At 35.6% G+C, this 24,865-nt stretch overlaps 2 protein-coding genes across 10 annotated transcripts in view; one reads left to right on the top strand and one right to left on the bottom strand.

Moving 5' to 3' along the window:
- LOC308499240 (CD302 antigen-like) overlaps positions 1 to 5,703 on the top strand; it is a 112,475-nt gene extending 106,772 nt beyond the window's left edge. Inside the window, exon 6 of one of the 2 annotated variants that reach the window (XM_081052296.1) lies at positions 2,566 to 5,703. In XM_081052296.1, the coding sequence (XP_080908422.1) occupies positions 2,566 to 2,768 (203 nt within the window). In that variant the 3' untranslated portion in view covers positions 2,769 to 5,703. The remainder of the gene's footprint in view (positions 1 to 2,565) is intronic. The other variant, XM_081052297.1, reaches the window with a different exon arrangement.
- Positions 5,479 to 24,865, bottom strand: part of MARCHF7 (membrane associated ring-CH-type finger 7) — a 54,354-nt gene continuing 34,967 nt past the window's right edge. For 3 of the 8 annotated variants that reach the window (XM_081052299.1, XM_081052301.1, XM_081052303.1), the window contains 5 exons: positions 23,903 to 24,072; positions 17,874 to 17,983; positions 10,955 to 11,068; positions 9,335 to 9,383; positions 5,479 to 6,770 (listed from right to left, as the gene is read on the bottom strand). In XM_081052299.1, the coding sequence (XP_080908425.1) occupies positions 6,712 to 6,770; positions 9,335 to 9,383; positions 10,955 to 11,068; positions 17,874 to 17,983; positions 23,903 to 24,072 (502 nt within the window). In that variant the 3' untranslated portion in view covers positions 5,479 to 6,711. Of the gene's footprint in view, positions 6,771 to 9,026; positions 9,384 to 10,954; positions 11,069 to 17,850; positions 17,984 to 23,902; positions 24,073 to 24,865 lie in introns of those variants that run through there. The other 5 variants (XM_081052298.1, XM_081052300.1, XR_013993564.1 and 2 more) reach the window with 4 other exon arrangements.

Here is a 24,865-nt window from a genome sequence, read left to right as displayed (position 1 = left end):
TGGAGGGGGGCTTGTTTTTCATAGGGTGGCCAGGGAAGGCCGTATTTGAGCAGAATGAAGACCTAAGGGAAATGAAGGATGTTTGAAGCCTGTCATAAGGTGATAGGTTTAGTCTAACTTTATTGAGTAACAGTACCAGAGTTGAAGCAACCAGGTGAGAGTTGAATGGCACCTGGTAACAGGCAGTTCCCCTGCATACAGGTGTAGGCTAGAAGAACCCCGTAGGAGCGAACGTGGCTGCGCTGATACACATGGTGTGGTAAGCACACAGGAAAGGGGAAGTCAGCCCACGCTGGATTCAACAAAGGTTTACTGGGATGATCCTGGGGTAAATCTCAAAAGACCAGTAGCTATTATTAGGCAGGAAGGAGGAAAGGTTATCCAAGACGATGGATCAGAATAAACCTAGGTGAATGTTTGGATTTTTTTTTCTCTCTGCCACTTACTAAAGGACTTGGGCAAGTCATTTAAATACTGTGCCTCAGTTTCTTCATATATAAAAAGGTTAAAAATCTGAGGGTTATATGTACACAGTAAGCACTCAAATTGGCCTGTAATGAGTCTAACAAAGTTTTCTATCATTTTTAAAAGTTTGAGCCTCTGACGATCAGTGTTAGAACTAGGGTATGCAAGTGGCAGGAATAAGAATGGTCAGACTGGGAAAAGGATATGATGTGTAGTTTTCAATGATTAGTGAATGTAAAGTCTAGGATAATTCTAGATTGCATGACTTGGCAGTGGCTATTGGCGTTAATCAACTAAGGGAATTTGAGATAGAATGGACTTGGGAGTACAGTGAGGAGATGCATCAGCTACACACTTATATTTTCGTAAAAGGCTAAAATGATTTAGCTCAATCAAGCAGTTTTAAGTCCACAAAGATGATTAGGAGAGAGCAGTTTGAAAAATAAAAGGGAAAGGAGATAGCAACAGCAATGTCAGGGAAACCAAGTGAGAATGTCTCAAGGCTGAGTGGCTAATACTCCAGCTGCAGCAGTACCAGAATGAAATGATGTACCCTTCTGCATTCAGTCATACCAGAGATCACTGGTGATCTTAGGTTGAGAGATGAATTGTATGGGTTTGAGAAAAGAGAGGAGTGAAAGTTTACGTTTTAATATATGTTTGTTACAGGTTTTGTCAACTTCCTTTTACTAGGCTAAGGAAGATTTCCTTTTTCAAGCTAAAAGCTATTTTTGCTCTTTTTAGTTTAAAGTAGTATTAGATAATAGCAATTATTTACTCAGTAAAGTGGGCAAGGCATTTTTCCTGTGATAATAGATTTTCTAATATAGAACTATCCTTTATTCGATAGAAAACCTTACATAGTTTTAAGTACACCATTTATTAGTTGCCTCAAGACTGCCATTCTTCCACATTTCACTAGTACGCAGCAGGCCTTGGAGACAACTTGGCCACAGGTCACTTGCAGAATGTAAAAAATACAAGGAGCACATATACTGACTCTGCCTCACCAAGGCTGGATGCTGGTCAGTTCTTAGGATACTAGGTATCCTAATTAAGGTGTGTAATTATGTCTGTGAACCAGTGTTTCAATTACTGTGCTCTCTTAGACTACATTTTTCTTTATTGAGCTATGATCATCACTATTTAGATACTACTGATTATGAATATATTGTACATTCATTAATAGATTGTGTGTTCATTAAAATCAGTTTGTTCACATTGGTAGAGAGCTATATTACAAATGGGCTGTTTAATACAATTAACTGAAAGAATCCCATTTGAACTGTTTACAGAATTCTTGGCTTAACATTTTTTCACATAAATAGCTCATAACACACCCACACACTTTAATAAATTGTGATCAGTACAAAATTTTTATCTATTTTAAGAGAATTGAGCTGTGGCTATTTGCCACGTCTCCCAACTTCTTCTATAAAGAAGACTGTCAATATTTTAAAAATATCAATAGCTTTCCCTCACCTTAATAAATAACTTTTGGCCAGGTTTTTTTTGCTAAGCTTTAAATTTTCCAAATCTCACTTTAAACAAGTACCAACAGAAAGGAGCATTATGAGTATATTCAAATAATAACGATGCAAAAAAATACACCTGTAAAGAGAAAATAATTCTGGGATTTTTTTTTCATATATTAATCCTTTTACTACTAAATACAAATACTTTCCTCAAAGCACTGTCCTACTAACTCCTAAACCGAGTATTTCTGCTTGATTTATTGTAGTCTTACAGAAAGATTACAAGGGTTTTAAATAGCCAATAGCTGTAAGGTTGTACATACTATTTCAGGAATACGCATATTGTTATTGAATAAACTTAAAAGACAAAAAAAAAAAGATTTTTTTTAGGATCTTAGAAGTGGAGAATTGCAAAATTTACTTGAAATTTTAAAGTATGGCAATAGTCCAAACTCAGAAATATAAATCTTGATACTAATAAATGTACAATGTTTTTCTCATCAGTGAGAAATTCTAAAAATAGGTAAATATTTACATGAGGAAACTATTTGTATCCTGCAAAATGCCATACTAGCAACTTGTGTGTACTGATTACCCATATTTTCTTTTGTCTTTTCCTTTTCAGATAACCACATTTTAATATCAGCTTTGGTGATTGCTAGCATAGTATTTTTGACAGTTTTGGGAGCAATCGTTTGGTTCCTGTACAAAAGAAATTTGCCTTCTGGTTTCACCACAGTTTTTTCAACTGCACCCCGATCACCTTCTAATGACGACTGTGTTTTGGTCGTTGCAGAAGAAAATGAACATGCTTTTCAATTTGACTGAAATTTTGGAAATCTCAGATTAAGACATCAAATACATTGACAGTGATTCCTGTGCCAGATTTTAATATATAACTTGACAATGAGAATTAGAATTTTATGGTAATTTTCCTTATTCAGTAACATTCCTTATTCTCATGTAATCAAAAATATTCTTTGGGTTCATTATAAAAAGGTTTGGAAAAGGAATGATCTTAGATATGTTAGTGGTTTTTAACCACATCACCAAATGTTACCTTTCACTTGAATGAAGGAAAGCTTAAAGCCAAAGCAGATAAAAATAAAAACCCAGTCTACCCGTCTTACTTGCTCTATCTTCCCTCCCACTTAGTTGAACCACCTTATAGCTGAATTATAAAAATTCTACCTACCACTATAGTTTTAGCAATCACTAGATATTTAGCAGTTGATTAGTAAACATGATACAAGGAATAAACCTGACTTTTAAATAGATTTTATACATTTAGATATCCCTCATACTGAATACTCCAGCAGATAATTCCTGTAATGTTAATTCACATAACTTTATAAGTTGATTACTTTTGGAACACCATTTTGGACAACAGTATTTAGCACTGACCACCAATGGTTAGAATTTTAATAAAACTTTATACATTTTTTGAAACAAAAAAATTACACTTATGCCAGGAAGGTGGGGAGCCTGGCAATAGGGTAATAATACTTGTATCACAGTGCCCCTTTCAAGATTTTTCTCCTCTCAACACCTATTCCTATATGAGGTACCTTGTGCTCCCCAAGCACTGATAACTTTTATCATTCAATGACATAAAAAGTATGCAAGCAAAAACTGCAGAAAACCAGTATGTACTATTTTGATGATGCTCAAAGTTTTCAGTACATTTATTGTATAATTTAAGACAAAGGTGAAAATCATTTTGGGAGTTCAAAATGAAAACGGAAGAAAGCTGCAAAAAGTTATTTTCTTTAGCATTCTTTACAGGTTAAAAACAGTATTAGAAAAGCTAAAGACTGTATAGAGTTCACATAAAATTATCTCTACACTACTGAGAAACTTGAAAGCTCTGGAAAGTAACTCTCTGTGCCTAACCCACATCCCATCAGTTATATTACGGAGAATACTTTTCTTACCAGGAGGTACACACTATCTCTCAAGCTTAAACGAAGGCAAAAAGTCCCAGCTTGTGCCATCTGTTTCCTTGGCCACCTGAATCAATAAATCCCTCCTCACAATTAATGGCTCTACTCTTAACAAGACATGAATAACTACAAAGTGATGACAGACGACTATACAGTGTGGCTATCTGGTACTAAAAGAGCAAATGTTACACCAGCTTTATCATACAATTATGCTCTTAAGGGCTTCAAATTTCCAAGATTTTGTGTAGTGATTTAGACGTCTACTTTTATTATTGATAAGCTATTAATGGTGGCACTAATAGTGAACATTAGACTGGAATTCCTTTTTGCTTTTCCTGTTCAAATTCTACCAGTCCTTTAAGAATGATCTTATATCTTCCTTAAAACTGTCTCTAATTGTCACAAATCTATAATGTCCAATACATTAGCCACTAGCCACATATGGCTATTTAAATAAATTAAAATTAAATATAACAAAGTTCAGTTCCTCAATTGCATTAGCCATATTTCAAGTGCTCAAAATCACATGCAGCTAACAGTTACCATACTGGGCAATGCAAATTATACACTATTCCCATTTTCACAAAGTTTTACTGGCCATTGTTGCTATATAATCCCCCCTTTCATTCAACTCCCATACAACTAATTTTCTTTTGATTTTGGTAACTTCTACATTATGACAGCTCTTGCAAAATGGCTTTTAAAAATTTTCCACGTTTGATTTCATTTGTCAACCAAGTCCTTAGAGGACCCTGGTAATGAAAGACTAATTCTTAATTTTATGTATCAGAACATATGTAAAGAGGCCCTTGTATCTATTTGGTGGTCAACACATGACGGGAACATTCAAGTCCATACTTACTTTTAACATTAACAAATAACATATGCATGCTTGTTTTATTCAAAATGTATAAATTGCTCTCTTTAACATCCTGGTTCTAGCTAGTCATACTGTATAAATTCTTACGTTTGGCAGATATCTAGAGAGAATAACATTTTTTAAATACACTTTCCTAGGAATTTGCATTTTTTGTAGTGAGTAGTGTATGGTCTCTATTTTTGATCAGTTTAAAAGTGATAACCAATGAAAAGACTTCTTATTCCCTCTAGTTCACATTTACAGACTATCGGAAGCTAATACAACATTGAAATACTAAGTAGTGGTGCTAAGGAACTACTAGAATACTATAAAGCCCAAGCCACTATCTCTGTCATTTAGGATTTAATATAAAAAAACTATTAAAAATTGTATGTACACCAATGGAATGTTTTCTACCATTTAAAATTTTAAGTAAGTCTTGTGAGTTAAAGCAGAAGACAATTTTCGTGCTGAGTTCTAAAATTATAAATGTTTTAAATTCAAAGCATCCCTAAGGAACCATAGAATAGATACTGAAACTGACAGCCTTATAATTTTGTGTTTTTGATTTCAATAAGGCAATGGAAAGATAACAGGTAAAAGTTGAGCAAATATTTTAGAAACATTTCTATCTTCCTAGGGAATGGAATTTGAAATTTTAATAAAATTCTTGCCTATAAGATTTGAAGTCTACTTTCAGCACCAATTTAAAAGGAAACATCTCAAACTATAAAGTAAATCAATCAGTATGCACTTTATTTTGAGCCAAGGTTTTACATTAAGACCAACAAAACTAAGGGCAAACTGTTGAGTCATATTTGAGAAATTACATGGTTTCTATTTAGGTTCGGAAAAAGAAGTGTGTTGCCATGGCATAAGACTTTAATTTGAAACCTCCCGGTGTTTTTAAGTGTATCCTAAGGATGTTGAAGAGAAAATATACCATTTCAGAAGTATACACAACTCATGATCACAGTGTCAATCTATTCATGGTGAATAGGTAATGTTCACCTGTTTTCCAAAGGTGGTGAAAAATAGTAAGTCACCAAATAAATGCTCAGAATTAGCAAGGAACAGTTAAAAACGACACGGATTCAAACAGGTTATTTATATCATATTTATCTATAAAGAAGTGACAACACTAAAAAACATACTGAAAACCAGTGTTTTAAACTTTGAATGTGGGACTTAAAAATACTCCATTAACTTGAGATTGCAGTAATTTTTTCTTTTTTACCAAACAGCATTTGGCAATTCTGATATAATTTATAGCTGTAATATTCCTAAAAGGAATATCTACATACCATGGCCTATCAAATATAATCTGCATTTTTCAAATCAATACAAAAATTTATCCATCATTTATACATTTTATATTTATATACTTTTTTAAAAGTTAGATTTTATTGCTAAATGAATTTAGAATTCAAATTAAATTTGGACACAATATAGTACTTTTCATTACTCCCCATTTTTTTTAAACACCGGAAGCAAATGATTATGAAAATGAGACTGCAACTTAAGGCATTTTAAAAAGAAAAATAGTTAGGTGCCATTTGGCATTTTATTTTGAAAGAATATTTTTGTCTTTTTTCACTAGCAGGAGACTAAAACACAAACCTTTTTCATAAATATGACTACAATAATCAGAACACAAAAAAAGGGTTGTCAGCATTGCTTACATATTTAAAACAAGGGTTAACACTTTCCCACTCACCTAAAAGAAAAATACTTTTGATTACCAGTTTATAAACATCAGAGTCACTGGCCATGTTAAAAGGTCCAGCAAGTAGAATTTGAATTCAGCAACACTTGAGAATGAATACATATATATGCATACATATGCATATATACATATTCATTTTATAGATAATGTATTCAATAGGCATTCCCCACAAAATTAATTCATACTTAATTGCCAGCTTTAATAAACACTTGTTCACAGATCATCCATTTGTCTTATGTGCAGTTAGGCAATATCAAACGTTCTGTTATGCTCTCCATCTTCTTCAGAATCATCCTCTGAAGCTGTTGAAAGAACACAGGATGATCAAGAATGATTTTAAGGGGGACGAGAATGGAAGTATAAATATGAAGCCAGCACAGCAATGACTTGTAAAATAAAATCCCAATTTGGTATACTGTTTGGTCAAAATGACAGGTTATGACAGGTTTAGGGTGGTTCAACTGTGGGTAATGCCCATCCACAAGACCCCCACGCCACATCGTTTTATGTTTGTTTATATAAAAATGACAGTGTTTAAAAAATGTGGTTCAAGAATGTCTTCTAAAGTTTCTGAGATCATTTTGTGTTCATAGTAGCTAATGATATATACACTAAAGAAAAAGAGAACTTAAGGCAAGTGCTCTCACAAACCTGAGTAGAAGAATCTGGCTTATAACTGCTGCATGTTTGATACATCCGAGGAAAATGAAAACAATGTACATAGAATAATACATTATGGGCGTTCTTGCAAATTACATCAAAGCTATGTCCATATAATGCCAAGAAAAAGCTCTAGTCAAAAAGCTTCATGTAGACATAGCCTATGTTAAAATAATTAGATTTAGTAAAAAACCTTTCATTGAGATTATTCCTATGCCTCCTCATTGTCAGAAACATCACTTTTCCAACATTTCTGAACTCAGAATTAGTCGCTCAACTTTTTAATATAAAACATACTGAAATCTCTTTAAGAAGGACATAATAAGTACAAAACTACATATTCTGTAAACAGCTCTGCATGTTGAGGAAAATGGAAGTTCACTAAAATAAAACATCTAACTAGTGTTTCCTCTATTATTAAGGGCAGAAAGGTTAAACGTGTAACACTTCTTGTGTTAATAACAGACAATTTAAGAGCACCCAGCAAACAGAGTCAGTAAGAAAATTACACTATACGTATAGAGGAAACTTTACTTTCCATATTTCAGTCTATTTGTTTACCTTGCAGAAATCTTAAATTCATTTTTAGTAAATGATATCAAATATATACACTTAGCTCATGAATGAGTAAATCCTATGGTTAACTTTTATGCTATTATTATGGAGAAGTATCAAAGTAAAAACTAAAATAGCTTTGCAGAGAACTTAATGTTTTCTATTTGATTTACTCCACAGAAGAAAATTCAGTCAGAACCTTTTTTCAGAATATATTAATACCCTGGTACTTGGGAGTTAACTTGTAGCACCTATAACATCAGTCACTCTCAGCTGAGCCTGGCTGTATTTCACCTCCATCGTTTTCCTGTCTTTCACAGGACGGGAGTAGACAAAGCTAATGATTAGGAAACTAAATTCTAAACGAGAATGTTTTAAAAAGAAAAAGCTAGGGAAATGTGCACTGAAACAAATTACTATAATCATATCTGACAAAGTATAAATTATAATTCACAAAAAAAGATCTTTATATTAGAAAACATAATGGATCTGAACCACAAAGGTATAAAGGAAAAAAAGATTTATACCAAATGAATTCCTATTTTATATACCATTTGACTTCTGTATGTACTATCATTTTCATATATACTATACAAACTAAAATTCTGAAAAATGCATCATCTGGTTGTACTTCTAATACTTTTAAGACTTAAAAATAGTACAGAATGATAAAAATCCATGTCTTCCACAATCAAGGAATTACAAGGTTCTTATGAGGACTAATTCCTTCTTTAACCTTACCTCAAAGGATGCTGAGCTCTCTTTAAAAGTAAAAATGTTATGCCCACTACAGATAAACTTCAGGTATTTTGGAGATGAGCACAGGAAATAATCAACTAGACAATATATATTTTAAAATACTTCAAAGAATGTACTGGAATCTGATCACGGGGAGACACTTGCTTTGGGGGAAAAAATACTAGGTCGGGTAATCTTGAATTCCCAGGTACTATTTCAGAGACACCAATAACTGTGCCCATCTGGTATGAAGCACCTTTGAGACTGCAGGACTTTGAGAAGAGGTTAAGCTGTACAGATGCCTGTCAAGATTTGTGATTAAGTGCCTTCATATAGGCAGAAGTCCTAATGCTGGACTGTGATGTTAAGAGATTGGAACTGCTGGTAGAGCTGGTTGTCTGGTAAAGGTCTCTGAGGACCTGAACAAGGAGCAAAAACCAAAACCCAAACCCAAACCTATGGCTTCTGTTACAGACTCAGAATTAGGACTCTTTCACCCTTGATTTCTCTCTCTCTCTCTCTTTCTCTCTCACACACACACACACACACACACACACACACACACACACACACACGCAAAATCTAATGGTTTAAAAAGTGTGATTTGATTAGCAGTCAAACATGTCTCTTTCATTATGTGTTAAAATTAAGGTGATCAAAAATTAAATTTAAAATAAAAGTTAAAATACTGGTGGTTTAAATTACATCCTTTCATACCTTAAAATTAATATAATTTAAAAAATGTATGTTTTTAAAAAATGAATGTCAGTTGCCCAGTCCATCTTTCCCAAATCAATTAAGCCTATAAATGAAGCTCTAATTTGATAGATACAGTATATACTTAGGTTTTGCTCTGTGGCTTTAATTTGCAAAAGTAAATTCAACAAGTCTGGGAAGGGGAAATTCCACCTACTTTCGAGATCTTCCATATGTGCCTGAAGAGTTCTTGCAAGGTTAATAAACTAGAAACAATGCAGAAAGAAATACAGTAGTTGAAACGTTACAAATGGATCTAAAGATAGACTCAGTATAGGAGATTCATTTCTATTTAAAAAGTCAAACATCATTTTAAGCCTTTAAATAGGGGTCTCTCTCCCAACATCAAAAATTACAGAACTTAAAAATATATGTTTTTAATTAAAAAAAAATAATTATTAGTCACATAGAAATCATGTATTAATCATGTAGAAATTGGAAGCAGATGCAAAATTTTATCCAATGATATTCCTCTTGCATAAATATAACACTTCAAAAAATTATGAAGAAAAATAATTAAAAGCCTCACAATTTGGAATCAAATAAATACAATTTTAGTGGTCAATTAAAAAGACTAAAAATAAGAATCAATATTTTCCTGCCTAAATTTGATAGCTGTAAGAGTATTACATTTAATTTTGTATTTAAAAAAAATCATAACGATGACTTGTACTTTAACTTGTCTACAGCTTTTACAAATGCATTAATTCAACAGATCTTATATGCTTTATGTGGTTTATTCATTCTAAAGAGATAAGTCACCATTTTAGAAATCATTTTATGGCATTAACAAAATTTAGGTACTATGAATCTAAAGCACCCTGAAGACAAGAGATCTTTGCTCAAATTCTGAATGCGCTTAAATAGTTCATTCTCTTTTCTCTAAATGAAAATAATCCGTCAATTGGCTCACAGGTATAATGGTCACATGATGGTTACAGAAAAATGTTTCACCAATTTACAAGCAGTATTACATACAATCATTTGATAATTTTTAAAATAGACACTTTATACCTCACCACAAACTGCTATTTTTAATCACCAAAATGAACATTTATGTAAAAATGTTGAAAGGATATGTTTATGAACACATTTCAAGATACGAAGTATTCATGTGTTACAGGAATGAAATGTAAGCAGCCCTAGCCTTTGCTACACAAAATGGGAAAAGCAGCCGAGTATAAACTTCTGCTGGTACACTGAGGCAAACATATTACTTGTAAAAACCTAACCAAAAACAAACTAAAAAAAGGTAGCCTAAGTGTTAAATTAAGGTAATAGTGTACAGATTAGTAACCACCAAATAGTCCATATCTTACTTTGTAATATGGACACACTTAAAAACTAGTACATTGGTAATCTTTTACATGACAGTAACAAATAAACTGAAGTTTATCTCCCACATTGTCTCAGTTTTTGGAGTTCACTTTCAGGTTTCTAAGCTAGTATACTGAGGTGGTTTGTTCCCCCCCCAATTAAAAAGAGCCTTTTTCCTGAGTGTTTCCAATTCTGTTTTCCCTGAGACATATTCCAATTACCTTAAAAAGCTAGAAAATTACTTATTTCTCTAAAATAACTTTAGGAGAAAATTAGCCTACTTGATATAGAAGGAAGACAAGCAATTGCTATTAAATCTACAATATCTTTATTTTTAAGACTCATTTTAATTTAAGAGCTTCCCAAAGAAAACAGAATGTGAACATATAAAACAATCTGCTTCCCAAACAAACACTTGGCATCACACCCTCCCTTTTCCCCCCACGCCAATATTACTTACTCGGACACGTGTGCTTGGTTCATTTGTATTTCCCATCATATCAGAAAAGCTTTGTTCGCACAAGTGCAGTAACACAACTAGGTAGAGACCAGAGCTGATAAACTCATACTCAGCCTTCAAAAGGGAAGCAAACGAGAGAGAAAGAAGAATATGAAGAATGAAAAATTAGTAGACTCGAGACTGATATTCACAGCATACCGATAAACTAGTGGAAATGTATTTATGTCTAGTTCCTAGTAAGAGATAATGGTGCCATCTATTAAATCAGGAATAAAGGGCTGCCCTTCATCATTTCATAAATTTTTACTAATGCCAAATAATGAGTCCAAATAAGTGTGTGAATATCTTCTTTAGTCTCATATAGTCTTCCCTTATGTAATGCTTTACATAAAGTGGGACTACTAATCATTTGACGGTAGAATGAATTCTCTGGTTCTCTAAAAAGCTCCTAACAGATTTCATTGCACAAATAAATGACTATAAATATTTACTTAAAATTACCATTTCATCTATACCTAAATCAATATACTATATACCTAAAACCTATTCTGATGGGTCAAGTGTTTCTTATGTAATGTGATTAATTTAAAGGCTACAGTAACTACAAAAATGAACTAAAAAAGGAAATAAGAGTAACTTTTCCTCAAATAGTTCTTTGATTCCAAACTGTTTGTTTTTTTGAAGCTAAGACTACAAATCATCAATACACTGTTATTAAAATCTGAATTGTCCTGTAATTTTTATATACTGTGTTTCCCCGACAATAAGACCTTGCTGGACAATCAGAGCTGCTTGTCCTGCTACGTCTTATTGTTGGGGAAACACAGTAGCAAAGTACCTGTAAGTTGTACCATTTTTTGGTAATTAACTCATCTCTAGTTAAGAATTCTACAGTCTTAGTACTAACTTCAGCAAGTTATCAGATTCTACAGAATATTCAAGATATTTGAAATTGATTTATTAATTTCTTTAAATGTGTCACTTAATTACTTCGCTTATTTTTAAGGTAAAAAGGAAATCATATATACCATAAGATTAAAAAAATGTTAATAGTGGCTTTCCAGTCAAGATGGTGGAGTAAGTAAACACTGAGCTCACCTCCTCTCAGGACCACATCAGTTACAACTAAACTACAGAACAACCATCACTGAGAATTGCCTGAAGTCTAGCTGAACTGGAGCCTTACAACTAAGGACATATAGAGTGCTCGCTTCGGCAGCACATATACTAAGGACATATAGAAGAAGCCATTAAGAATTGTAGGAGGGGCTGAGACACAAAAAAGTCTGGTCCCACGCCCACCTGTGACCATTAAAAATCAGGAAGGATATCTCAGCTGCAGAGGAGGAACGTTGTCCCCCACTCCCCCCAACCTGGAAGAGTAATTGGTCCCAGTCCCACACCAGGTTCCCTAGCTCAGGGTTCCAGTGCTGGGGAAACAGTCCCCGTAAGTGCTGGCTGTGAAAACCAGCAGAGACTGTGGCTGAGTGAGATGGAGGGCTGCTGCAGTCCTAGGGGCTCCTCTTAAAGAGCCCGTGCATGGACTTACTTGCTGCCGGACTCACTCGCTCTGAGCTCCAGGGCTGGGCCAGCAGCTCAAAACGCATCAGGGACATACAAGAACTGAGGGTAAGGGCTGGAGGGGCAGCTTTCTCCCGGAGGGAGTAGCTGGTGGAAGCCAGTTTGTTTGTTGAGCCCTCACCATCCATATGTGCTGAAGCAGACAGATGCTATACCTGAGTCTCCATCAAACTGGCTATCACCTTTTGTCTGCCCAGCCCTAGTTATTCCCTGAGACCCTGCCCCAGCCAACTTTCTGGCACACAAAGCTGATTCCAGTGGCTTTTCCCTACAAACAACTTGTTAGCTCATGCTGTAGACTTTCATAAAATCTCTCACAGGTTCACAAAACCCAAACAAGCAGCATCTGGCTTTGGCATGGCCCATACGTCTGGCTTAGCAGCCCTAAGCCCAGCAATAGCAGTAGCTAGCCTCAGTTCGTAGATTGGCCTATTGAGGCACCTCCAAGCCCAGTGCAGGATTTCTTTGAGGCTCATACCAGGTGGCCCTAGGAAGGTCACAGGCTGTGGCTAAACGTGGCCTGCAGCAGGTCCCCTCCTAGGAGGCCCCAGGGCTGGCACGCCTGGTGGCCAACTTTGGACCAAGCTGGAGCCATCACCGGGCTGCCTCTAAAGACAACATAAGCAGAAGGCAGACTGGACAGGCACCAGAGCCCCTGTAAAGTGAACCTTGCCCTATAGGATCAGCCCTTGCACCACATCAACTCCACTATAGGAATGGCCAGTCCACACAACCAATCCGCCCAAGGGTCAATCCCTCCTACTGACGTACAAACAACAGGGTGGCACACACAAGGGACACACCTAGAGTACCCAGCTTGGGTGACAAGGGAGACTGCACCACTGGGTCCCACAGGACACCCGCTACATAAAGCCACTCTAAGACTGGGAGGCACAGCAGCCCTACCTAACACATAAAAGCAAACACAGGGAGGCAGCCAAAATGAGGAGACAAAGAAACATGTCCCAAATAAAAGAACAAAACTAAGTTCCAGAAAAAGAACTAAACAAATCCAAGACAAGCAATCTACCAGATGCAGAGTTCCAAACACTGGTAATAAGGATGCTCAATGATGTCAGTGAGAACTTCAACAAAGAGATAGGATAACATAAAAATAGAGACAGAATACAAAAAAGAACCAGCCAGAAATAAAGACTGCAATAACTGAAATGAAGAATACATTAGTGTGAACCAAAAGCAGATTAGATGAGGGGTGGCTGGATGGCTCGATGGTTGGAGCGTGAGCTCTGAACAGTGGGGTTGCCGGTTCGATTCCCACATGGGCCAGTGAGCTGCGACTCCACAATTGGATTGAAGACAATGAGCTGCAGCTGAGCTTCCGGAGAGGTGGCCGGATGGCTCAGTTTTAGAGCATGAGCTCTTAACAAGGTTGCCAGTTCAATTTCTGCATGGGATGGTGGGCTGTGCCCCCTGCAACTAAAGATTGAAAACAGCGACTGGAATGGGAGCTGAGCTGCGCCATCCACAACTAAATTGAAGGATGGCAACTTGGAGGTGATGGGCCCTGGAGAAACACACTGTCCCTCAATATAATTTATTTTAAAAAACAACAAAAAATGTAGATTATATGAAGCAGAGAATCGAATCAGAGAATTAGAAGGTAGCAAAAACAAAAAACAAAAGCCCCAATAAAAACAGCAAAAAAAAAAAAAAAAGTAGTTTAATGGGTCTCTGGAACATCATGCGTAGCAACATTTGCATCATCGAGGTACCAGAAAAGAGACAGCCAGAAATTGAAAATCTATTTCAAGAAATAATGATGGAAAACTTCCCAAATCTGGCGAAGGAATAGAAGGAAGTGCAGAGTCCCAACAAGATGAACCCAAAAAGGCCCACACCCAGACACATCATAATTAAAATGGCAAAGGTTAAGGACAAAGACAGAATCTTAAAAGCAGCAAGAGAAAAGCAGTTAGTTACCTACAAGGGAGCTCCCATAAGATTGTCAGCTGATTTCTCAACGGAAGCTTTGCAGGCCAGAAGGGAGTAGCAGGAAATATTCAAAATGAAGAAAAGCAAAGACCTATAACCAAGATTACTCTACCCAGAAAAGCTATCATTTAGAATTGAAAGACAGATAAAGAGCTTCCCAGACAAGAAAAAACTAAAGGAGTTCATCACCACCAAACCAGTATTACAAGGAATGTTAGAGGGACTTATTTAAGATGAAAAGAAAAGATAAAACATATGAATACAATGGAAATAACTACTATATATCTATCAACAATTACTCTGAACGAAAACGGCTTAAAATGTTCTAATCAAAGATAGGGAGGCTAAATGGATAAGAAAACAAGGGCCTTACATATGCTACCTACAAGATTCACTTCGGATCGAAGGGCACACACAGACTGAAATGAAAGTAAAGGGATGGGAAAAAGATATTTCATGAAAACGGAAACAAAAAAAGTCGGAGTAGCAATACTTACACCAGACAAAATAGACTTTAAAACAAATGCTGTAACAAGAGACAAAGAAGGACCCAGTAATCCCCTTCTGGGTATTTATCCTAAGAAACCCAAAATGCTACTTTGAGGGGACGAATGCATCCATATGTTCATTACAGCATTGTTTACAATGGCCAAGATGTGGTGGCAGCCTGGGTGTCTGTCTGGATGGATGAATGGATAAAGAGGAGGTGGTACATATAAATAGTGGAATATTGCACGGCCATGGATGGGACTGGGTTCTTATCATCTGCGGAGGCATGGATGGACCTGGAGGATGTTGTGCTGAGTGCAGTATGCCAAACAGAGAAAGACAGATGCAATGTGACTTCACTTATCTGTGGAATCTAAAGTACAAAATAAACCAACAAACAGAAACTCATAGATACAGAGAACATTTTGATGGTTGCCAGATGGAGGGGGGCTGGGGGAGAGTAAAGAAGGGGAAGGGATTAAGTACAAATTGGTCGTTACACAGTAGTCATGAGGATGTAGGGTACAGCATATGGTGTCAGACGTGTACTATTCGGTTGGTGCAAAAGTAATTACGGTTTATAAGGTTAAAAATAATTGCAAAAACTGCAATTACTTTCGCACCAACCTAATAGATTTATCACTGTGATAGATGTGAGGGGGTTTGGGTGCAGGGTGAAACGTGAAGGGATTGAGAAGTATAACCTGGTAGTTACAAAATAGTCATGGGGGAGTAAAGCACAGGGAATACAGTCAATAATATGGTAATAACTATGCATAGTGCCAGGTGGGTACTACACTAGTCAGGGGGATCACTTGTTAAATTATATAAATGTCTAACCACTATGCTGTACCCCTGAAATTAATATAATATTGAATGTCAAAAATAAATAAATACATACATAAAGTGTAAAAAATGTTAATGGTTATTACCTTGAAAAAGATGAAGCCACTGGATAAAGAAATACAAACCATATTAAACTAATCATTTAAAATGAGGGTAGCTGTCAGACCACTAGAATCCATGATTCATAAAGAATAAAGAAGTTAAAGGCAGGAAGCTTAATCAAAACTGTCACTTTTACAATGACTCCACCTAACATTTCCTACCACTTCTAAGTTACTTAAGATGTAGATCATTAAAATACTTGGAGGTAAAAACATTCCTGGTTGAACTGAAAAGCCAAACAACACTTTTAAGAGACATGATGGAGCACCTAGAGAAGGGAGAATGGCAGGCGAAAATAATCCTTTAAAACCTACTCTCATTTTAAGACACAAAATAACTTCTTGGCCATCAATCCACCTTTCCATATGTTCCCATTCTTTAAAATACCAACGCTCAGCTGTCTAAAGAGACTTCTTGGGGATTTAAAAAAATTCCTTGCTTAAAGTGGTATTCTTTTTGGACAACTGGCTCATCAGAGACTAAAACAATAGTATTAGTGTAGCATTTGTACGCCATCAACTGCCTAATGGTTCATTCACTAGATCAGTGATTCCTAACCTGGATCTAAAAAATTAGCTTCAAGGAATCTGGGAATCTCTTAAGTTATATACAAATTTTGTTTCTATATACTTGTATTTTGTAAGGAGTGTCCATGGTTTTAATGTGATTTTCAAAGCGTTCCATTATTCCCACATTTAAAAGGGTGTCCACAAATGATCATATACTACATTATTACATTTATATGAAATATTCAGAACAGGTAAACCCATAAGGACAGAGAGCAGATTGGTGGTTGCCAGGGGATGTGGAAGAGGGTAATGGGGAGAAACTGCTTAATGGGTACAGGATTTTCTTTTGGAGAGATGAAAATGTCTTGGAACTAGAGGTGGTGGTTACACAACATCGCAAATGTACTGATACCACTGACTTGTTCACTTTAAATGGTTTTTATGATTTGTGAATTTCGTTGTCAAAAAAAAGTGGGGATCCATTATTCCTTCATTTAAAAAGTGTTTTTCAAGGATTCATGCATTCGTTCACCACAATATATTTCTTTTTATAACAAATATGCTAAGCACGCTTGCATAGTACAGCTCGAGGATCATTCTTGTAATCTCCTTTATCATCTTTTCTTTTTCCCCAAGAGTTTTCCTTTAAGCTCTTCACATTCTAACCATAGAATTTAAACATCTCAAAAATTTTTAAAAATTTAAAACTCTTCAAGAAATAAAAATTAGTAATTAATTTATTGGGAGGGAGTTATCAATACATACTGAAATATCTGAGAAATGAAAAAAAATTTGTAAAAACTTCATATGATAAAAGAAACACTGACATTATTCATTGTATAAATAACAAATAGACTGTAATGATACAAATACTAAAGGAAAGAGAAAGAACGTAAACTTGAAATAAAAGATTTCGTAAGATTAACCTGGTCAACATAAAGCTGGTGGCAGCAATGGGGAGGGTAAAGGGAACCAGGACAGTAGGAAGAATGTGGGTCAGATATGCATATAAAAATTATTCCTAACATAAAAAATACAGAAATAGGATGTGTTTTATAATCATATTTCAGCACTCAGAGGGATTCAAAACTGAAGACATCTCCGGGGAGATATAGTTGGCATGCCTACTTTGGCACCACCTTCCTAAGTCTTTATTATTTTCAGGTTTATTTATAAAGAATACAATGTATTTTATCTTAATAAATTTAAAACCTGTGACTTGGTTATTTGCCTTTCAGTTACAAAAAGTTATTATGGGAAAAATTAAAATTAAAAAATTGTAATAGCTAATGCAGTAACAGAGAATTATATTAAGAACATTATTATCACTATTTTTATTATTTTAATGCTGGTTTTCTGACCATGATTTAATCGTTTCTTCAAGAGTTGTCCTTTAAGCATAGAACAGACACTTACCAAATTAGGCAAAATATACTAACTTGTTCATTTGCATGAGCTCTATGTAGTTCATGAATATCAAAATCCTCCAGGTTAAGCTGCAACTTCTCTTTACAGAGTTCACAGGTGGTTACAGCCTCTAATGAAGAACCTAGTAAAAATTAAATAATAAGCAAAGCTTAGTTTTGCTATCTCTCCACAAAACATTTTTCCTTGTAAATTTTCAGCTTAGAATACATAAAATCAAAAGGGAGGGCGGGAGGGAGGAGGGAGATTGCATTACTGCTGTACACTAGTAATGTCTCCTAAAATAGCAACCAGCAACACCTGATGCGCATGTTAGGTCCTACTCTATGGTATGTAAGCCTCCACCCATTAAAGCTGTTGTTTTTCCTCCCAGATACTCATACATTCCTGATCATGGGAAGCTGAGAATGGAATGTCATCTGTACTTCCTACTTCCTCTTTAAGTACTTGGGCAAGATGGCATGAAAACAATGTTTAATAATATATTAGGATGGTGCAAAAGTAATTGCAGTTTTTATAATTGTTTTTAACCTTTTAAATCGCAATTACTTTTGCTCCAACCTAATAGTATCTCAAACAACTAGTTACATATACTTACCCAGGCCAGCATCTGTAAGACGACAATACTGGGGGTGCCAAGAAAATGTATACACATGACTTGTATTCATCTTTTGTTATCGGTATATATTGCATATTACAATTTTAATAGTTTTTTCCCTTTCTTAAAACATGTATACATTTTTTTGGCACCCTCTGTATATACATAAGATCTTCTGTGGCTTAAGGCATGCGCGATCCCTAGGCTAAGGAGGGTAAAAAAGGAATCCACTTTTGTTCAAATCAAAACAGCTCCTTTCAGCCATAAGAGGAATGAAGTCCTGATACATACTACAACATAGGTGAACCTTGAAAACGTTATGCTAAGTAAAATAAGGTAGATACAAAAAGGACAAATACTGTATTATACCATTTATATGAAATATGTAGAATAGGCAAATTCAGAGAAGGTAAATCAGAAATTACCAGGGGTTGGGAGGACAGTGTTACTACCTAATGGATACAGAGTTTCCGTCTGGGGTAATGAAAAAGTTTTGGAAACAGATAACGGTGCACAACACTGTGGATGCACACAGTGTCACTGATTGCACACTGAATAATGGTTAAAAGAGCAAACTTTATATTATATGTATTTTACAACAATTTTTTTTGAAAAGCTCTTTGTGTTCCATATTCCTTCAACATGTGGTTACTAAGCTTCTGGTTACAATTAAGTAGGTAGTAGTCTTGTCAAATTAAACATGCAGCCCCCACCCCATCTTCCCCTGTGTTTATTTTTAGATAGGGCTTTAAATTGAAAAAAACATTCTAAAAATTAAAGGAAGTCATGTTAACAGGGTAGAGGTTTAAATTTAATTCAACTAATACCTGCTGAGTACTTGTTATGTACCAAGCAATACTAAGAGGTTTTGGAGATTCAGAATGAAAAGAGCCAAGCAGTAACCCCTATCTTCAAAGAGCTCATAAATCTCTTAGAATTAGTGTTACTTAGTAACAGCAATTCTTTAAATAGTAAAATTTGGCATAAAGTCCAAGATAGCAGTAGTAACTTAACAAGCATGCTCTAGAAAATAGCTGAAAGGAAAGTGAACCCTATTCTCAGGTAATGTCTTTAGTGTGCTTTAGTCAAATTACATTAAGATATTCACTGTATTTCAAGTATATGAATAAAACAGTTGTTTTAGGAGTCTAGCACTCATGAAGATCCTGAAAATAAAATGCACCTAGAATACTTTCTTAATTTTTGAAAATTAATATTGTACCACTGAACTAAATTCAGGATAAGTCTATATTAGGACCTGATGGAAAATATAAAGAATGTAAAAGACATTTAGAAGGCTTTCTCTTATCAGGCATTTCTTAAAACTATTCTCTGATTCAAAAGTAGGAAAACTACGGTGATCACAAAATATGCATAATGAACCTTGGAGATCATTTAATACAAATTATCTTACATCGTAGGGCTTCATTTTTCTCTTCCATGGAAAGAGTGACTCACAGAAGTTGTTCCAAAAGGTCATACCCAGCTGGGAGGAACTCATTTATTCCTACCTCCTTTAATCCAGGGCTCATTCCATTATACCCCACCTCAGTACAGGAGGCCCTGACTACATTTGCCTGAACTTGTACTAGACTTGTTTCATTCGTCTTTGTACATCATTTAACAGTCTATATATGGCAACTGCTTAATAAATGTTTAAATCACTCTCTACTAGAATGAATCTTATACCAGATGGGATCTTTATGGTTAAGTATGAGAAAGGCTTGTGAAAATTTATCAGGAAGGTTCAATTCTTGAGATCTTTACATTCATTTGACCACATCTTTAAAAAACCCATTTAAGTACTACTTATCATGTGTCCAGTACTGTGAGAAACTATTTATAAACCATCTCATTTTACTTTTACAACATCCCTATGATGTTAAGTATTACTCAATTTTACTCATTGCGGAACTAAGGCCCAACCCCAGAAGTACGTAAGAATGTTCAAGAAAGGATTTGAGGTATCTACATTTTTTAAAACTCCAATGGGTAATTTTGATCAGTAGCCAGGGGTGAGAACCAATGATAAAAAACTTACTCAAGATCGTATAGTTAAGTGTTAGAGCCATTATTCCAATCTAGGCTTGTCTAATTCCAAAATCAATTTTCTTACACAATACACTGTTTCCCCAGATACACAAACCAATTGCAAATATATTAGAAGATGAGACAAGTTGTTTTTCATTTTGGTAATAGCTAACATTTCTGGGCCCTTACTAAGTGTCCAGAACCATGCTGAGCACTCATTTAAATCTTAACAACACTCCAGGGCAGTGACTAATAAAGCCTGTGAGACTGTCATAATATACAGCCAAGAGGCTGCTACTGGTGAGATAGTCTGTCTTACAGCTTTGGAATCAGGCTAGCTTAAAAAAAAAAAAAAACAAAAATAACCCACACACCCCAAGGAAACCCTTGCTACCTGGCTGCAAGAAGACAGTTTCCCAATAGCCTTATTATCTCCAGCTTGAACATATTACCTGCCTCCTCCAACAGATGATTAAAATTAAAATTAATTACATCATGCCTCACAACCTATTTGCCTATGTCACCAAGGTAGTATTATCAGACCATCAATCTCACAATTATATAGATTAATCTGATCTAATTTCCTACCTTTCTCACCCTACTAGTTACTTCACTATGTCCTCTGGTAACCATGGTCTAACATAATTAAATTCTTCTCATAACCAACCTTTTTTGAATGATCTCTTCCACTTTGTGCCTGAACCACAGTACCCATCAGAGTGATACATATTCTTCTGCAGCCATTTTTTCCCCACAAGCCCCTATACCTCAGGACCAAGAAGTGGGGATAGATGCCCCCCCACACACACTTTAATAAACTGAGCTAACCAGCCACTCCCACCTATTGCTGTTTTGAAACTCCAAGTTTTTTCTCATCCATTAATGACTTTAACATCTGGCTATATTTTTTACCAACTTATTCCTTGCTATTTCAACAACCACATAGATCATTCACTTTTGATTCTGATTTCCTCAAAATCCATGCTTCTAATATTATCCTTCCCCACTCAGCTACCCACTCTAAGGTCATACTCTTGACATTGTTAACCCAGTTTCCTGCACTACTCTCCTAAATCTGTATCTTAAGCATCCTCTCCTCCTGTGCACCTACAATTGTTCATTCCAGCTCACCTACTCTTGCAATTGTCTTTAATGTCAACGAGACTCAAATACCCTACTCCTTTCTCACTACCCACTTGTTGATGTATTTACTCCCCACTCCTGATTTTAATTTCCATGATCACAATTATGTCTTTACAAATACCCTTAACTCCCTTCATTATATCTGTCTGGTAAAGGTCCCAACCCCACTGAACTAAGACCCATCCATGGCTATACCCAAGCACCTAAAAACTGCTTCTAAAATGTACATGTATTTCATTTTTAAGTAACATTCATGGTCACTGATTTTTATGAACACTAATATTTCCTGAAAACACCTTAGAATGTTATTTCCTCCCCACACACAAAATCTCTTAAAACTGTCCCCTAATCAGCTAAAGATCTTACTTCCCTTTTCTAAGAAAACAGAAACAATTATATTGACATCTTCTCACCAAAGCAACAAACTGATCAACATCCATATCAACATTAGCCTTCTTGAAATGAAGTTCCCTTTTTCCTATTAAAGGCTACTCAACTTGTGCTCTAGATCCCATCTTTCCCTTACCTTTTCATAATGTTTTTTCTCTCCATTGTTATTTCTTGTTAATTTTTTTTAAAAGGCACTAAAATCTACCTTAAAAATAAAACAAAAACACGTCCCATGACTCCATATAACCCTCCAATTCCTTATATCTCCTATCTCCCTGACAATACAGATTTTTCAAAGAGGGGTTGGTCTATGTTTCCCTTCTGACCTCATTTTCTCTCCTCAGTCCAACCTAGTCATGCTCTGACCCCCACCACTCCACTGAGACAAGGTATCTAGGACATTCATGCTACCAAACCCAACTGTCATTTCTTTTGGCCTTACATAACACTCCATTTTCTTAGTTTTCTTCTTACCAAACTGAGTTTCCTCCTCAAAATCTTCTCTGTATCCACTAAACATCTGGCTGCCCCAGGGCTCCGTCCTGGGCTCATTTCTTCAATATCTACTCTTGCTCTACTCCCAAAGCTTAAAATATTACGTACTCATGAGTCCCCAAACTGTAATTTTCAGTGCTGGTACCCCTTGAAATACCAGGCTTGTCTAGCTAACTGCCTAGCTGACACTTCCATACGGTTATCGAATAAGTAGTTCATATGTATCTCCAAAATAGAACTCTTGATTTCTTGTGCCAAACTTATTCCATTCCCAGTCGTATTTCAGTAAATGACCCTACCACTTACTTAGTTGTTCATGGCAAAAATATGAGCTTCCCTGATTTTTCTTCCTCCTTTATTCTACATCCAATCCATTGACAAGTCTTATAGAATCTATCTCCAAAAACATACCTGAATCCATACATCACCATCACCACCACCACCACCACCACCACCACCACACCACCTCTTGTAAGACAGATTTCTGGTTGGCCACAAGAGATTCCTGGTTGGCCTCCTGCTTCTACTCTTGGCCCCCTAAAATCCATTCTCCACAGAACAGCCAAAACATAAATAAGATCTTTTCATTCCCCTGCCCTTCAGATAAAAATGTTAAGCTTCAGACATTAGCTCTAAAAGTCTTGAATGAGGTAGTCTCTGCTAACCTCTCATTCCAACAGCATTACTCCTTTTCTTGCCCACAAATTATAGTCTAGACACACCGACATTCATTCAGTTCTAAGTCATTCCCACCTTCAAGTCTTTGGACTTGAAGTTGTTCCCTCTGCTGGAATGCTCTTGCACTCATTCTTGATTAGTTGGCACCTCTCTGTTCAGTTTAAATGTCCTTACCTCAACAAGGTATTCCTCTAACACCCAATACAACCACCACAAGTGCAAGTGTCTCGTTTATCACTCTGTATCTCACATCTAGAAGTGTACCTGGCTCCCTAACAGGCATTCAATAAACAAATACATCCCTACAGTAAGCTTATTATTACTGCACAACAATAGACTATCAGACAACAGCATTAGAAACAATCTTTCTCAACAACACATAGCTGGTACATATGTTTCTTTGACTCAAAGGGATCTTATGTGACATAAGGGCCACCGATGATAACAAATTAGTTTTATTATACCTATGAAGAAGTAAATACTTTGTTGTGTAAATGGAATATAAGAAACACTACTATAAATTTATGAATCAAGACTAATGCTCTTTAATATTTTGCTTCAAAAAATGATCAAGAATCGAGATACTTCAATTTGAGTATAAATTTGACAATCAATGAATTATAACCAGATTCGTTACTTAAAAGGTATACATATGTGTATCTCTTAGAAAAATTGTGAAAACAAAATACACAAAAGGGTAAATCTTACCAGAGTTAATTTTGGCCTGTAGCCACTTTTTCATGCACTCTTGGTGGACATACTGCAAACTTCCTGTGCACTTGCATGGCTCTATCAGCAAGTTAGATGACGATGCAGCTGCCATCTGACAAATTCTACATAAGTCACCTTCTTCTTCTTCAGAGTCCTCTAAAAGGAGGCTGGAAAAGACGGGGCATTTCCTAAACAGAGCCATCATAGCTCATTTGGTTGGTCACTTCCAGTCATACATAATCCCAAATAATATCTCTATTATTATTTCTACCCACGCTCTCTGGGGGGAAAAAAGCAAATAATAAACAGCAACCACCACAAAAAAACCATTACAATGAGAATGAAAATTACAACAAATATCTTAAAGATACAATAACCCATACAATTATGTGGGTTCCTAATGAATTCAACAATAGATGTGTAGAAAGAGGAATAGGTATACAGCTGTTAGATAACTTTCACGTCCTGGCTTCACCAGAGGTATGATCTCAAGTATAAATATTTATGTTTTACACCTTTAGATTTAATTTTCTTCGGTTCATAGTTTCAATTATTTTTTATTTCGGAAATTCAATTTGTTTACACTCTTATTATAGTAGTCCCCCCTTATCTGTGAGGAATACCTTCCAAGACCTCCAGTGGATACTTGAAATTGCAAATAATATCAAACTCTCTCTCTATATTTTTTCCTATACATACCTGTGATAAAGTTTCATTTATAAATTAGACATAGTGAGAGATTAATAAAACAGAACTATAACAATACTTTGTAATAAAAGTTATATGACTATGGTCTCTCTTTCTCAAAATATCTTACTGTATTGTAAGTGCAGGGTGAATATGCTGGACAAAGGGATGATTTCCAGCATATTCACCAAGGGAGGATGAAGCTACATGGCATGAGATTTCATCATACTACTCAGAAAATAGCACAAAAATAATGAATTGTTCAGTTTCTGG

The sequence above is a fragment of the Rhinolophus hipposideros genome, assembly GCF_964194185.1.
Source record: "Rhinolophus hipposideros genome assembly, chromosome: 6".
Taxonomy (NCBI): domain Eukaryota; kingdom Metazoa; phylum Chordata; class Mammalia; order Chiroptera; family Rhinolophidae; genus Rhinolophus; species Rhinolophus hipposideros.
The sequence above is the reverse complement of the archived record's forward strand: the minus strand, read 5'-3'. Positions and strand labels throughout refer to the sequence as shown.